The 17435-nt window shown below is 37.8% G+C and overlaps 1 protein-coding gene across 5 annotated transcripts in view; it reads left to right on the top strand.

The window, feature by feature from the left end:
- Positions 1–17435, top strand: part of RBBP8 (RB binding protein 8, endonuclease) — a 78154-nt gene that overhangs the window by 25267 nt on the left and 35452 nt on the right. For all 5 annotated transcript variants that reach the window (XM_067546755.1, XM_067546762.1, XM_067546738.1 and 2 more), the window contains 4 exons: positions 5785–5880; positions 8534–8646; positions 11584–11659; positions 14497–14666. In XM_067546755.1, coding sequence (XP_067402856.1) covers positions 5785–5880; positions 8534–8646; positions 11584–11659; positions 14497–14666 — 455 coding nt within the window. The remainder of the gene's footprint in view (positions 1–5784; positions 5881–8533; positions 8647–11583; positions 11660–14496; positions 14667–17435) is intronic.

Raw genomic sequence — 17435 nt, 5'->3', positions numbered from 1 at the left:
ACCAACGTATGTATCTTTATGGTAGGGTCTTAGAGATGAAGGCAAATTTCCAGGGCAGTTGTGCACTACAGAATGGAATTATTACTTCCCTTTTCTGTGATGTGAAATCTCTACATGTATATCAAAATCACATTGTCTTGTTGGGCTGCTTTATTACATTGCGAATTCATGCTTAACTTGCTATCCACTTTCAGAATTACTGCTTTTCAGGTATTTGCCTTCTATCAAATGTGTTACTTGGTTTTTATTTCCCTGGATGCATTAGCTTGCATTTTTCCAAGTTAAATTGAGGTTGGTTTTTTTCTATAGGTCTCTGTGTATTTTGTCTATCCTCACTGGTGTTTGCAGCTCCTACAGAATTTTTCTGTTGTGTGCATGCTCTGGCTAAAAACACCCCACTCGTATTCTCCAATTGTTGTTATTCTTTCATGCTGCCAAGTGTCAGGCATTTCAGTTCTGTCACATGTTCCCTTGTCTCAGCTGAGTTCTCACACATCCATCTGAGCTGCAGGAAGGCTACAGGCACTTGCTGGCTGGCCTACATTTTGGCTACCTGGTGTCAGTCTGCCTGCTGCCTCTCTCACTACTCCCTCTTCTGGATCAGGACCTGAAAAGGATAACCAGGAGGAGGTAGCAGTGGCAGTTGAAGGAGAAGGCAGGGCAGCAACACAAGGTGAGGGACATGCCAGACTCAAGCTTCCACACCTGCAGCCTGCCCATCACCCGCTCCGTCACACACACACCGCCAGAGGATCCTCAGAACTCTCAAAACCTCCCAGCAACCCACAAACCCACAGCTGTACCAACATCCCCAGTAGCCACACATGGAGCTACCTCTTAGCTTCCTTCTTGAGTACTCACCCAGCTTTGCCACTGGCAGAGTTGCCAAGTATTGTGCAGCTGCAAGTCCTACTCCCATCACTGTTTGGGGTAGGGTGTGTTGACTATCAGCTTAGGCTTCAATTTATAGTATATGCAAATTATTTGCTACTCTGCAAATTAGTTAATTAAATTTGCATAACATGTAATGAATAGAACAGAACACAATTTACTAATTGAGCCTTGTCTTTTTAGTCCTTTAGTCAGTTTTCAGTCCATGTCACATTAATATTGAAATTAATTTTGAGAGTAGGATTACATGAAACACCCTGTCAGATGCTTTGCAAAAATCTAAGTATAGTTATATCTACAGTTTATGTGTCAGGAACAAAGTACAGTGACTGTGTAACTTTGGCAGTACAGTGACTGTGTAACTTCACAGGCAATAACGGAAACAAAAATCAAATCAAACTTTTTACTCTATAACACTTGTGTGCCATCAGTGATAGTAGGTGATGTTCAGTTATTTCTTGCTTTGTGTAATAGTCATAGCTATGCTTAGGTATCTTGAAAAATCAAATTAAACACCATCCTGTTTATTTCTTATAATGTACAGCTTCCACAAATGTGTTTAGATATGCTTCAGTTCCAGTCTAAAATTGTGAGATTCACTGGCGGTGCTGTTATTGACTTAATCCTGTATATCCTGACCTGTTTTTACACCCATGTAAAATGAAAAGTTTATATTCTTTGGGCAGTTTGGTCTCTAGAAGATTTGTATTATCAGTGATATTCTGTTGTGACTTAATACATACCAAAGCAAATAACTTAATTATTGTTTGCTGGAGTCATTCTACAAGTACCACATTGTAGATACAATAGTCTTACATAGGGGTTTTTGTTTTCCCTCATGCTTTTGAGTACTTGAGGTTTAATATTTCAGACTTGAATAACTAGCTTGACAATGAGTTCCTTATGTTGTACCCTGGTTCAGTGTTAGAGCTAATGATCTTGTAAATGCAGGGTCAGAGACTATTTATTACAAAGACTAGCTTCTTAGCCAAATTGTCAGTCACTTTTTTGTCAAGCAGTACCAAAATCCTGAAAACATCTTTCTGTTCCTTCCATTGTATTAATTTAAAACATGAACATAAAGTTTAGGATCAGATCACTAAATCTACTGAATTTTAAAAGGAGGTGGTAGTGTGCCTTATATCTTCTTTTAAGTTCCTTTAAGTATTTTTTGCAAAAAAGGATTCAAATCTATAGTTGGATAATTTAAAGGTGACCTATGAGTGACGTTTTAAAATTGGATTTATTCCTTTTTTGTACGTTTATAACTCTCACAGACTCATGGACTTTAAGGCCAGAAGGGACCATCATGATTAGCTAGTCTGACCTGCATATAGTAGGCAACAGAACCTCATCCACCCACTCCTGTAATAGACCCGTAACTTCTGCCTGAGTTACTGAAGTCCTCAAATCATGATTTAAAGACTTCAAGTTACAGAAAATCCACCATTTACACTAGGTGAAACCTGCAAGGACCTGTGCCCCATGTTACAGAGGAAGATGAAAAACCCCCAGGGTCTCTGCCAATCTGACTCATGGGAAAATTCCTTCCTGACCCCAGATATGGTGATCAGACAGACCATTAGCATGTAGGCAAGACCTACCAGCCAGAATTCTCTGTAATAACTCAGAGCCCTCCCCATCTAGTTTCCCTTCACCAGTCGTTGGAGATAATTGCTATTAGCAATCACAGATTGGCCACATGCCATTTTAGTCAATCTCATCATACGATCCACTCCATAAACTTAACAAGGTCAGTCTTGAAGCCAGTTAGGTTTTGTGTCCACAAGGACACAAGAATCTGCACCAGCGCTTCTACTGGTTTTTTGCAAGATCAGTCACTTCAGACTGTAAATCCTTAGGAGAGAGGATAATTTAATGTTTTGTATTGTAAAACACTGTTTTGATCTATGATAGTGATTTAAGTAGTAAGTGAAGTCAAAAAGCATGCAAGGTATAAATATATTGTTTTAAAACTCTAAATCAATACAAAAAAGTGGGTAATATACTGCACAAGCATCTTCCTATCATGTTTGTAAACACCAATCCACAGCAGCCCACCAAAATCAATGAATTGTAAAATATAGTTGGAAACATCTAAAGGGACAGTATCATCTTGAAAATTGTATTTGCAAAAAAACCCAAAGAAACCTATATTGACTCTTTACAGGTAACCTCCAAGAAAGAGTTAAATGAAAGAAGTTAGCAAAAATGTTTTTGTTTTATTTATCTGTGCCTTTGGTAGCAGTTTGTTTTTAGTCAGATTTGTTGTTCCCCTGTATAGTCAGTCTCTCCCTTCCTGAATAAACCCTTATAAGCCTTGTTTAGACTATAAAAGGGAGTGTCTGGGTTTTTTGTGTTTTTTTTTTTTAAAGTTAGCTAACATGTTTTCAAACATTACTGAGCTCATAATTTAAATAGGTTTTAATACTTTTAAAATGTGTTCCGTGGCTGTGGTCAATACTAGGCTGTACTCTAGGACCCATGAAAAGGGTAACCCCCCAAACCAGTCGTGTTGTGGTGTAGGAGGTTGCAACATCCATCCTGGAGGGGGGAAAGGTAGCAGGAAAAACCGTTGGAATAATTGGTAATTGAACATCCAACCTGGCACTATGCTTTTATAGTGTTCTAATCCTTGGTGCCATAAGACTCTCTGTGAGTCCAGCCTGTCAAAAGGATTTAACAGAGAGCAAGCTCAGTAAGTGCACACAGGCTACCATGGCAGAACTGGTAACTGTTACTATATTATATCTGAGAACTCAGTAACTTTTATATGAAATTAGAGTCAGCTGTTTGGTTTTTTTTAATGGATAAAATAAAATGGTAAAAAGTTAATTTGTTTGTATAGGAAAATTAAATGTTTTGTTGTTCTATTTACAAGGTGCCTCAGTCACTCAAATCAGTACCTCCCACCCTATGCTCCTTTATAGTACTCTGATCATTCAGTTTCATGATCCTCAGCATATAAATAAAAAAGATGATCACAGAAGAAAAGGATTCAAGAAATTGTCTTTGTAGTTTCTTAAACTAAAATGCACTCCTACCCTGCTACTGTTTTTGTTAGTTGCCCAAATATTGCCATACTGAGACTGGAAGAGAGAGGGAAAAATAGCTGCCACTGTGTTGACTTACTGCTCTACAACACCCAGCATTTCATCTGAAATTTCTATGTGAATTGTGTCATACTTACACTTACTCTTCACCCCCAGCATCATGCAGTTTGAAAAGTTATTGTACAACAAGGTTTGCAATGAATAGACACTGTTATATTTTTTGCCTCAAGGTCACTGAGGCAAATTGCATCTGTCTCATAATAGTTAGCAATTGCTGGCTGACAGTTGTATTTCAGCAGGGATATTTGGTTCATAGGTTAATGATGTTTATAAATGCTGTAGCTTTAAAAAATGTTGCACATTAAAAGAAACTTTAATGAATTCTAGATTTTTAAGGATATACAGCATATATTACAATTTTCCATATTCAAGATGTTGACAAAAGTAGCTTCCATGTTTTTTAGTTCTGCAACATGAAGTGGAAATTCACTTTGTTCTGTACTGTGAAGAAAATGTAACTTGTATCTGTAATTATCAGAGAAACAAATTAATAATTTAAGCATCATGTTGATGTGCTTGGTTTTATTTTTCTTAAATATTTAATTTCTTTAATTTTGAGGAGACACTGTGGTCTAATGAATAAAGTAAAGGGACAGTGTTGCGAAGGTGGTGTTAAGAAGTCTGCAAGATTAACTTTGCTTTATCTTTCATGAGGGAATTTTCTTTGTTTTTAAAATAATCTTATGGGTCTGGGGAGAAGAGGAGGTTTGGGAGAGTTTCCTCCAGCCCCTCATCCTGATTTCCTGAGGAGTGCAGGATAAGAGCTTATCTCCTAAGGCACTTAGTGGGGACTGTATCTCCTGAAGATAGTAGGAGATTCTCAGGGGTAGGACCCTGCCTGGAGACTCAACCCCCAGGTTGAATCCCTATAAGGTTTGTCAAAGCCCCTAAAAGCTTAATGAGGCTTGTCAGGATCTCTGACCACAGAGGCACTGTGGAAAGAGCATATGCACTTGCAAAGAGGCTTAGAAACAGCTCAGTACTGCAGGGAAAGTAAAGGGAGAAACACTGGCACTTCTCTGGCTTCTGCAGCAGACAAATCACCTGTTTCACAGCGGTAGGATGAATCCTGACATATCAAGGGAAGCTTGCCAGATGGAAAAGAGAGAGAGATATCAGAGCTAACCCTCCCTAGAATCATTACTGAGGAAAACCTTAAGTTTTGTTATTTGACATTAGCCAACTACATTTTGGTTTTGGGCACTAATTAGATATCAGCAATGGGAGTATGTAAACTTAATTTTATTTCTTTTGTTTGTTTTGGGTTTTTTGCTACAATGATGCAAAAAAAATATATTTGGAACTGCTCTGTCTTTAGGATGTCATAATTTGGGAAATTTTTGTTTGATTAATTTGGAGTTGTAGAAAAATTTTGCTTCGGCCCCAGTTCTAACCTATCACTTTTAATGGTTCTTTTACTGGCATAGCTCTTTTTGTGGGTTTAAATGGGAGAAGTGTTCAAAATCAGTCATCAGTGGAAATTCAATGACGAGTTACAGAATACCTACTATTTCTGTATAACTCAGAACATTTCTGAGTTACCAGTCTTTCAAAATAAACAAGTGTAAGTGTTTTATTTATTGTTTTATTTTCATTTATTCAATTAATATTTTTGCTGATTATCAATTGCACTGCTCATACAGAAGAAACGTTACAGAAAGCAGTCATGATAACCACAAACAGAATTCTCTATTGAAACATAATAGATTTTTAGTCACAACTGAAAAGATTTTTTTTTATCTACTTCTAAAAGCATATACCTGTTTCTCCTTTATTTTAGGGATGCAGCGAGACTTGAAGAGTTTTATACCAAAAATCAACAGCTGAGAGAGCAACAGAAAGGTCTCCATGACACTATCAAAGTTTTAGAAGACAGGTGAGTGAATTTTGGTTTTGATTTTTTTTTTGCCAGGAGGAACGGAGAGGAGAGCCGAACCAACCTTTTTCTTGTACACTCAAAACAGCATAATGTTAAAGGGAGAGATAGAAAGTTTAAATCTTCTTACATAATTTTATTAGTACACGGGTACCACAGTGCTTGGTGCAAAATAGATAAATAGAAATGAAAGAAAGAGGTCAACCTAGAAACAATGCAACTTATAAACAAATTCATATCATGTACAAAAATTGCTGTATGAGGTGTAAATTAAATGGACAAACAAGAATTTGGCATATTTGAAGACTGACAAAACTCGAGAGCAAGACAAGCTCCCTCCCATAATTCTAAAGGAAGTGGCAAAATAAACTAGGAAGCATTTATTTGATTACATTTATATTTTAAAACTCTTGTGACAACTGATTAGACATCTTTCCAATAGATAATGATTTTCAGGGTTCTGAGTAAAGGATCAGTTTCTTGAGTTTTTAGATCCTTTGTTTCTGAGGTTAGTCTTCTTTAAACTCACTTGCTTTGGTTCTTTCCCCAGTCTCTTTTCATACTCAGCTGTTCTCTGATCACTACTTGTTCCATTCGGTTTTTTGATTCTTAAGTTTGGATGCCACGTGGCTTGTTCTTATTTTTGTTAAATGTATTATTATTGTACAAAACTAGTATGCATAAAATTATATCAAATCTCCTATTCATCTTTAAAGATGTCTGGGACCAGTATTATGTTACTAGTGTATAAAACTCACTTCTAAAAGGCTTTTAAAAATGCATTGAAAGCAGGAGTTCCTAATATATTGGGACTATTCCCCTACTTGTCTACTTGTCAAAATTCAGAACAAGATGAAAGTCTTATAGTTTTTATTAATTTTATAGCTTGAAATTTTTTGTGAAGGGGGATAGGTCCATTAAATAGAGTAAGGTACTAAACTTTTGACCCTACATGGGTAAAGTAAAAGAGAGACAAATGGATGAACTTGGTTGGTTACTTAGCAGATAAGGTACTCTTGTTCTTAAAAACTAAGGGTATTTGAGTGTTTTTGATTCAAGGAGGGTAATGGCATTACAAAACAGCAGTTCTAACTCTCAGAATACCATGTGTTTAATGTGGTTGTGATAAGAAGAGTGACTGTAAAAAGAATTTTTTTAGTATTCTTTCTCCATTGCTATAGTATCAAACATAATCAGTTTAAAACCCAAGATGATTTTTCTTAGTACCAATGCTCAACCTAAGATCTGAAAAGTCAGCTGCATTCTTTCTGCTTCTTAAATTACCAGGAATAAATTCTTACTGCAGATATATTAACTGACAGTTATTTTGATAACTCAAGCAAAACAGAATCCAGCTCTGTCTTCCATAACACTTTTGGCTCTTCATTGCTTTCAGTAGTAAATAAACACTTAGTATTGCCTACAAAACGAACAGATATGTCTTAGTAGGGAGAGAATATGTCAAATAAAAAAGTGGTATTCATACAAAATTCTTTTCTGACCACAAACATCCTTTAAGGACCTGGTCCAAAGCCAATCGAAATCAGTGGAAGCATTGATTTCAGAGAGTTTGGATCAGACCCTAAATATGTGTGACCGAGTTATTAGCTACTTGGGGATATTATTCCATACTGAGTAGTTACTGTTGATTACAAGTCCAATTTATGTATCCTTTTGCTTAATTTTATCACTTTCATATTTTATGTTCAATCCGTATCTTATTTTTGCATAATTTTGGGCAGTTTTTTAGATAGAAAATAACAGCTAAGAATTTAATCATTGTAATTCTGTCTCTGATATGATACTTCATTAAGCTGTATCAGGCAAATGTCTTCCCTGAGGCTTACAAGAAAGTAAGCATATACTTATCTCAATTATTTACTTTGTGTGAACTGCTCATTTAAGTGGAGAGAAGAGGTTGAATGTTGATAGAGAGAGGCGTAAGAACAACAGAGTTGAACCTGAGGATTGCTGTTGGGTTAAACAGGAGGGTTTCATGGAGTCGTACAGCATAGTGTGTGTAACTTAACATTATTTATAAAAAAATTTTCATTGTGTGTGTGTGTGTGTGTATATATATATATATATATATATATAAAATATTATGCCAATCACTTTGCTTGTATGTTTTATCTTTCTTTTTAGACTGTATGCTCAAGAGGATGTCTCTTGCTTTGTGTTTAGAAAGTACTTAACACATTTTGGATGCGGCTGAAATAACTGGAATGCATATATATAAATATTCATATAGGCTCTCACTGAGATAAATCAGCCTTCTTTACTAAATGAAAATATCTTGATAGGTATTTCAAAAACCCTGTTTTGAAAATTTGTGTATATAATTACACACTCTCACACAGATTACATTTAGTAATTTTCTCATCTAATAATTGCTTGGCCATTTAACATATGACTAGACACTGGAGTCTTTCTTTAAATCTCAATTCAAAGTAATCATTCACATCTATTTTATCTACAGTTATTCAAGTATCAATATATCAAAACATAAAATATCTTCAGTTAGGACCATCTGTATAATTGTCAGCAGCTTACTACTTTTATTGTTTCAAAAACCAATTAAGTATCAATGTCTGATTTATGTATGACATTCTTTCTAACAGGTGGAAAATTTATTTTCTAATTTTTCTCATAGATTAAGAGCGGGATTATGTGATCGCTGTACAGTAACTGAGGAGCATATGAGAAAGAAACAGCAGGAGTTTGAAAATATCCGGCAACAGAACCTTAAACTTATCACAGAACTTAGTGAGTTTTATCTAGCATAATGATGTCTTTTATAAACTTTGCTGTCTTGTGGGTAAACTGGTGATTAATACATGCTGTTATAGGTTGAGCAAATTCAAGCCTGAGAAGTTCAATAAGGCAAGAACGCTCACTTTTAAACAAAATAAATAAAAAGACAGGTTTTCGTCATTTTAATTTCATATTAATTTAGAGTAAAATGTTGCTGCTGTAATCTCACTGGTTTGGAAGTCCCCACACTAGAACTTCTGCATTTTTGCTGCAGTGATGGCAAGGCGGGGCAAGGTGACATCTTTGGAAAGGTCACAAAGGTACTCAACATCACCTGTTCCCCCTTTTCTCTGCAGTAGAAGAAGATGGTTTGGGCAAGTGGATAGTAGGTCCAGTTCTGCTGATGCACTTGCTTCAACCTCACCACACCACTAATGAAGATATATGGGGGCTTTATGCAGGGGACAAAACTTGCAAACCTGGGATCTCTAGACTAGTCAGGGAGGCAAGGTTGAGGAAGACAGTAGGAATGGAAAAGTGTGCTTGTTCCTGGATCTGCTTCTCCTGCCGTCCCCTCTCCCCCATGCAAATGTGTTCCTGTGGCTGTGGGTAAAGCATAAAGTTGGGTGCTTTTGCAAAGGGCCTTAATGAAACTGGCTATAGGAGAGACTTGTGTTACAAGGCTGCAGGCTTAGGCAAAAGCCTCCTGGGCCAAACTTGTCTCTTCTGCATTTGTTGCCTGCAGCTAAACTACACAAGCATATTGGCCTTGTCCCATGGGAAGCAAAAGTTTGACAATGGGCTCTTCAGTCTAGTAGAGAAAGGCATAATATGAACCAATGGCTGGAAGTTGAAGCTAGACAAATTCAGACTGGAAATAAGGTGTAAATTTTTAACAGAGAGAGTAATTAACCATTGGAACAATTTACCAAGGGTTATGATGGTTTATCCCTCACTGGCAATTTTTAGATCAAAATTGGATTTAAAAAATAAAGATATATTGGTTCAAAACAAATTATTTTGGAGAAGTTCTATGGCTTGCGTCATACAGGAGGTCAGATGAGATGATCACAGTGGTCCCTTCTGACCCTGTAATCTGTGAAACTGAAATGAAGGACATGGAAAAACGCTCATATTGAACTTCCAACTGAAAAAATTGGGATTGTTTACTTAAGTAAGGAGACAGATAAGAGGGGACATGATAGTAGCTATAAAATAATGAATGGTATAGAGAAGATGAATGAGAAACTGCTGTTCTCCCTGTCTCATAACACACAAACAAGGGTACATTCAGTGGAATTAAAAGGTGGGAAATTCAAGTCTGATAAAACGAAATATTTTTTCACACAATATAAGATTAAACTGGAAGTAGTTTCCACAGGAAGTCACTCAGTCTAAGAACTTAACAAGATTTTTAAAAGTATTGGTATTTATATGGATATCAAGACTATCCAGAGTTGTTATAATTAAACCTTATGCCCTAGGATATCAAACTCATGTTCAGGGCTTAAGCCGATCTTTGACTCTTAAGGATGCCCACACAGCAAAAAAAAAAAAAAAAAAAAAAAACCCCACAGCAGCGAGTCTTAGAGCTTGGGTCAACTGACTTGAGCTTGTGCTGTGTGCTAAAAATAGAAGTGTAGATATTCAGGCTTGAACTTGGGCTATGAAACCTGGAGGCTCCAGCCCAAGTTCAAACATCCTCACTGCTATTTTTAGCCCCGAAACGCAGACTCAAGTCAGTTGATCTGGGCTCTAAGACTTGCAGCTGTGGGGGATTTTTGCTGTGTAAACATACCCTAAGAATCAGAGATTGGCTTAAGACCCGAACACGAGGTTTAATATCGTGCCATGGGGATTTTTTTTTTTTTTTTTTTGCTGTGTAGAGGTATTTTTATTGATTAGGATGAGACCATGAGGGGGCTGTCTCAGATTTGCCTATTGACGAGTTCTTAGACCTTCTTTTGGTCCAAGCCGCTGTTAAATGCTTGATAGTGAAGTAGATAGACCTCGATCAGATCCAGTTTGGCAAATCATGTGTTCCTAGCCACAAAACAAAGAACCAAAACACCGTGAGAAAATAAAAACAAAATAAATACAAAGAAAATATATAAAAAGAACAAAACATGACAATAAAGAGACAATGAACAGAGGAAGGTGGGACCTGGCATTCCAGCAATACAGGGCATTATGGGAAGAGGCATGGAGATGAGTCTGGGGATGTTCTAAGTGTGAGGTGTTGGCAGAATTAGGAGAGTTGGAAGAGATGAGATCAGAGGTATAAGCTGGAGAATTGAGATGAATCTTTCTGGTTTTAATTTGTACTATAACAGATTCCAATATTATAGTAATGAATTATTGTTTCTCAGATGATCTGGTTATTCTGGGGACCAGAAAGTAAGTTTTGATTATGTTGCTTTTCGTGGTCTGTCTGTCCCCAGTCTATGGAATTGTATCAGGGAACCCAGAATGAGCTGTTCATTCTCACTGCAAAAAAAAACTCACATCCAAAAGTAATTACATGGGACTAATTAACGTTGTGAGCCAGTACAGTAAATGCTCATTAGCAGCAATATATTGGTGCCCTTTTGCTATGTTGCTTCTAAGCGGCTGTTGCTGTTATGTGAGTGTCAACAATTCACATTAGGGAACGTATTCCCAGGGGAAATGTTACTCATTAGCAGTGGTTGCTCTTACCAGGTATTGCTGCAAACAAACATCTACTGTAATTTGTAATAACGTTGCTGTAAAAAAGTAATTTACAACCTTGTTAATGACTAACTTGAATACTTCTGTTTTGAATGTCAATAAAAGAGTAGAAGCTTACAGTTTTACAACTGCATAATAATCTGATCTCTCTCACTCCCTAGTCATGTTAGAGGAACTAACAAAAGTCAAATGTAATATAAGGTTAGTATATGTGTGCTGACATTTCACTATGTATTGCAGTGAATGAAAAAAACAACTTACAGGATGAAAATAAAAAGATATCTGAACAGCTTCAGCAGTCGCAGAAGCAGATGGCGTAAGTTTCTTTTTCTCAACATTAATTTCAGAAAATATTAAATGTCTGTTTAAATTCCTCAAACTTGAGTCAGATCTCTTAATAATAAATTGTCCAATGAAAGACCACTGTCATTTGGAATTAATAAAGAACTAAAAACTAATATCTTGCTGTCTCTGCAGCATTTTCCTTTATTTTACACTGTATGTTATGGGGGAGGGGAGAATTTGTAACTAAGTGGCTGGACTTATTGATAGCTTTAAGTGACCGTGGTCATTTTAAATTATCTTGGTCATTATGAGTATGGATTATAAATTCATATTCACCTATACCAGCGTAGAAACTCAGTTTATTTTTTCTCATTTGGATGAGATTTTAGAAAAGAAATTTCTAAACTAGATATTTAGTGAGAGGGAGAAATTTCTGAAAACCAGTACATTTTGCAAGAGATCCAGAATATAAATGCAATCCAAGACCTACTTGTTCTCCAATGTAATATGGTAGCACATGTAATATTGTACTTAATACAGAGATGTTGCATTGTGGGAGAGGGAGCTAATATTCATTCAAACAGTTGTGATGCAACAGCACTTGAAATATTTTGTTCAATTCTGGGTTTCTCAGGATCAGTCCCTTGATGGCAGTAGCAGAAACTAGAGGAACTTCTTATAGGTCTTCTCCTTTTCAAAAATATATAATGAAATTAGATCTTTACTGCTTGGTTGTCCTACTAACCAGGTCTAAAACTATCTAAAATTACCAAACACACTTATGGAGGTATAGGGGAAGGCAGTCTATGAAAATTGTAATGTGTATTCAGATCCTATTTTACCAGAGGTCTTGCTACCATCTTTGGATGGAGAGATCAGAGACTTCCACGTTCAAATATATTGGGTGGTTTCTGGGAGTCTTTCCATATTTCAAGAATTATGTATTTGGTGTGGTGTCCTTATGGACACTGTATGTGTTGGAGATCCTTTTCAGCAGTTACTTTAAACCCTTTTCTCTGTTTTGCTGTTTTATGCTACACTGTATTTGAAGTCTGTCTGAGATAGAACAGGAGTTTGGTGAAGAATAATATATTTCTTACATGCTAATTCAGTTTCTCATTTATTTTGTACAAGACTGATACTAATACTGAATGGAGATTCCAGCAGTTGGTTCATATTTGCGGGACAAGCAAATGGATAAAAGTTGAGAAAATATGTAACCAGTATTGCTTTCATTACTGGTCCTTGATAGTACTTAGGGAAGTTCATCTGAAGAATTTCAAGTTAAGCAAAGCCTATTTGATAGCAAGTGGCATAGCTCTAAGGCTTCAATATTTTCTGTGGACACTTTTTGGAAGAGAAGAACCATAAACCACACATAAGTACAGACCTTGAAGTATTCAAAGAAACGTACCTGAGTTGACAGGTTTGCCTTCAAACTTGTCACACTAAGTAAGCCTAACTAGCCTCAGTCATTCTTGCTGTTTGAACTGACAGATTTTTACTTTTTTACATTGTATTTCCAGTTTCTTTTACAGAAGTTTTTTCAGGTTACCTTAATGAAAGCACAACTTTTCCCCTCCTGGCAGTTGGATCCAAACTTGCTGTGTGACCTTACACAATTCTGTGCCTCAGTTTTCTTGGGGGGGCTGATGATACTTCATCTTTGGAAAGTACTTTGAAATCACCAGTTAAAAGGCACTATAAACATGCAGAATATTATTTCCTCTTTTGTTATTTTATTTTATTTTATTATGTAGCTAGGGTAGTTCCCTCAGTCACTGACGAAGATTTTGCTTGGCAGTTTCTCCACACTTCCTCCTCCTCCTTTAAATCTAAGACCTCACATCGTACTTTCTAAAGGCAAGAAAGTGGCGTCCGGTCTCTGATTTCTCTTGAGAGGTCAAAAAGAGAAGTAACGTGAAGGAAAAATGACAATAGCAGCCTAACTGAGTTAGATTTCCTTATCACTTTATATTCGGTTTTCTTTCATTTTCTTTTCCCATGTGACTCTGAAAGTGCTTTAAGTAAGAGAACAAAAAAGGATAAAACAAGTTGTTTATCTAGTTCAGAAATCTCTAGTTAGAGCTTGCTCTTTCCTTCTGTGATCCCTGCCACTAGCTATGCTTTCTTGGGAGAAGAGGTTTATCACTTTATTAAACCACTTCTTGCACATCATGTGAATAGGCTCTGAGACCATATAAAGTAGAGCCAAGCGAATGTCACGCTTACTGATCTATGCATTTTATTTTTTTACATATGGTTCAGGTTACTGCTTTCTCTAAAACATGGTACAGTTTGGAGTATGGATCTCTCTGAGGAGTTGAATAAATCTTCTAAAAACAAATTAAATAAAGGCCTCTATAGGGCAGTCAATAAGTTGCAGCATGAAATCATGTGTTGTGGGAAGATTATCTCTGAGCAATTTTAGTAATATTAAGGAACTTTAAACTTGCCTGTTAGCATCTCTTTTTATGTTGAAATCTTAAATGTTCTTGAGGAATATAGGAATTGCCATAATGGATCAGCCCAGTGGTCCATCTACTTCCATATCTTGTCATCAAAAGTGACAAGTACTTGATGGTTCTGACTGCAAGAGATTGACGTAAGCCTTGAAGCATGAGAGTTAATGAAGTTCACAGCATGATCTTGCCTTTCTGAATTTCTCGTTAGGTCTGTTTCTCCTAATAGCCTGGAGTCATGATGACGATACTTACTCTACATCTTGTTGCTGTTGGTTGGCTATATAATTTGAATCTGTGATTGTCATTTTCTTTAGCTGATTTTCCTAAACTTCCTAAAAGTAAAGATTTAGCTCTTCATCTTGCTGTCTTTAGGTTTTACTTTAGCTCTGATATCTGTCCTCAGGGGGAGAGAGCAACAAGCAGTAGAATTGGAGGAAGGCATCATTCCAGATTCACCAATTCAATCTTTTTCACGATCAGTGGTTAATCGTATCCGAAGAAAGAAAGAGAATAGGCATATCAGATACACAGAGCAAACACATGCGGATTTGGAGCATTCTGAAAGCACTAATGGTAAGAGTGTTTTAGTCATCTTTTTCTATACTGGATGTTTCAAGATTTTGAAGGGGAAAAGAAAACAAAAGCCACATTTAATTTTGAATTCAAAAGATTTAAAAGCCTTCTGTATACAAGTTCAAAAAAGTGAATTGGTTATATATTGTAATGATTGTGCCTGTGTTCTAGGGTGAAAAGTTGTTTAGATATTAACCAATTCGTTGGTGGTATGTTTACTCTCCCAAGATTTATGAATTCCCAAATCATAATGATGTTGGTAGACAGTAGATTTTCTGAATTCTATCCTTTCTAGAACTCCTAAATAATAAAAAGGATTTGGGGGGCTGAATCCAAATCTTGTTCAGATAATTAACTAATGTGATAATATACTCATAGTAGATCAATTAATTTACATTTTTAAATGGAACTTAGTATTTTACAAGTAATTGCAAAAATGGCCTCGTAGGGTTGTATGTTTGAGTTTCAGTGACTTCAAAATCAAACTTGTTCAGTTTATAAGCAAAAAGATGATGGTGGTCTTTTTCTTAAGTCAACACTGAAAACTCTTCTATGAATCTATGATTCCTAGGACTTTTTTTAAGTAGTGAAGGGACCATTATGGTTATCTCGTCTGACCTTCTGCATAACACAGGCCAAAGAACCTCACCCAATAACTTCTGCATCAAGTCCATAACTTCTATTTCAACTATAGTATATCTTTTAGAAAGATACCCAGTCTTGATTTAAAGACTTCACGATGGAAATTCCTTCAGATCCCTAGGTAAATTGTGCCAATGTTAGTTACCCTCACTGTTAAAAATCTGGAAGTTAAACTCTGTTCTTTCCTTCACACATAGCCTCGCCAGTAATAGATTATTATTCTTCGAGTGCTTGCTCATGTCCATTCCATGCTAGGTGTGCGTGTCACAGTTGCAGGACATACTTTTCCCTTAGTGATATCTGTAGGACCGGCCCTAGCAATCCCTGGAGCCTCACATATATGCTCCGGTATAAGGGGCGCCGCTGGCCCCACACTCACTCAGTTCTATCTCATCACCCATGACGGTTACTTGGAATTACTTTCTTGCTCTTGCCAGGCTTTCCCAATAGTGGTTTGGACTCTGATTCTATTCTATATAGTTTATAGTTAGCACATTTGTTTTGTAGTAATGTATATAGCATAGTTAGTTGTTCCAGTGTTAGAGGGACATCGTCCAGGGACGGGGCATGCCCTGGTCTCTGGGCTTCAAACCGTGCACCTCCTGTGGCAAGCCTGTGCCTGTGAGTGACCTGCATTCAGCCTGTCTAAAATGCCTCAAGGAAGCTCATGTTAAAGAGAAGTGTAAAATCTTCAGGGGCTTCAGACCAAGGACTCAGAAAGATAGAGACATTCACCTGAAGGCTTTACTAATGGAGGCAGCCCTCAGGCTGTCCCTGAAGCCATCCCATTCCAAATCGGCACCGAGTACTTTGGCTTCTGTGCTAAGTGCACAGCCGGCACCGTGCTCTTCCTGGCACCGTTCTTCCCCAGTGCCAAGGAAGAAGCACAAGACGCAGCACGTCGAGAGAGGGCATGCTCTGGTGCCTAACAAGGACAAGAGGGGAATAATTGATGTAGTGAGACACGTGCCAGGCCATTCATTCTCCCCAGAGACATTGTTAGCTCCAGTGACTCCACTGAAGGTGCCAAGCCCAGTCCAGGACTCACCTCCAGCTCCGGGGAGTGGTCATGGTACTTTGCACCTGCACGCCCCTTTAACTAGGCCTTCCAAGCTGCAAAGGACTTGATGTCCCTCCTGATACCACCCACCCCCAAGGTCCTGTGCTGGACATGACTACCGGGGATGGAAAGGCTCAAGGGGCAGAGAGCCCTGCCACAATGGTCACCGACTCAGCATCATCACCAATCCCCCAGCACCGCCTGGTGGCAGAACCTGGCATGGCTCCTCCATGGTCTCCAGGCGAAGACTCCTCATCAGAGTCCGAGGTGGAGTCCGTCGTCCCACCAAAGAAGTACTAGTACCCATCGTACCCCCCAGACTTCGGCACTGGTCCCACAGCTGCTGCTTGGCCACCGGGACACTGGCCCATGCAATGGCAGTATAGGAACCTGTGCGGGTTTCCGCCCAGCATGGGCACCCGCTTCCCAGTGGTCATATTCGGTCATGTCTGTGACCTGTCCATGTCCGGGATAGCCCACCTGAAAATGCCACGGTCAGGGTAGGCTACAAAAAGGAGAGCAGATACTCCCAAACTGATGGCTAGCACTGCAGTTAGTCACCAACCAGTCACAAACAGTGCTTCTAATCTCCCCCACTGGTTATCAAGAAGCTACAACAAGAATTACACATCCCCCTTTATTGCATTCCAGTCTCAGGCTCCCAATCAGTGAATAGGTCCAGTAAAGAGATAAGTTATTAAAATTCTGTTCCTTTTACCAAAAAATGTTCTCCTTCCTGATCCGCAAAGGATCAGCCACATTACCAAATCAATGTAAGTTTGCATCTTACCCAAAATATCACGCTGCCAGCCAATCCTTTAGTAACTAAAACTAAAGGTTTATTTTAAAAGGAAAGAAACAAATGAGAAGAGAAATGTTAAAGGTTACAGCAATCAGATACATATAAAACACTTTAGAGTCCACATATATCAGATTCTCAGCAGAATTGTGGAGTTCGCAGACTTGTACAGTTCCTCTGATTTACCTCCAGATGGGTCTTCATCCTTTGTTTCACAGCTTCATTGTAGATGAGTTGATCCAGAGGTAGGAGGCAGGAATGAAGACAA

Source organism: Emydura macquarii, unplaced genomic scaffold (assembly GCF_026122565.2).
Source record: "Emydura macquarii macquarii isolate MOO-44397 ecotype Brisbane River unplaced genomic scaffold, CSIRO-AGI_Emac_v2 contig_212, whole genome shotgun sequence".
Taxonomy (NCBI): Eukaryota; Metazoa; Chordata; order Testudines; family Chelidae; genus Emydura; species Emydura macquarii.
This window is presented reverse-complemented; position numbering and strand designations above follow the sequence as displayed.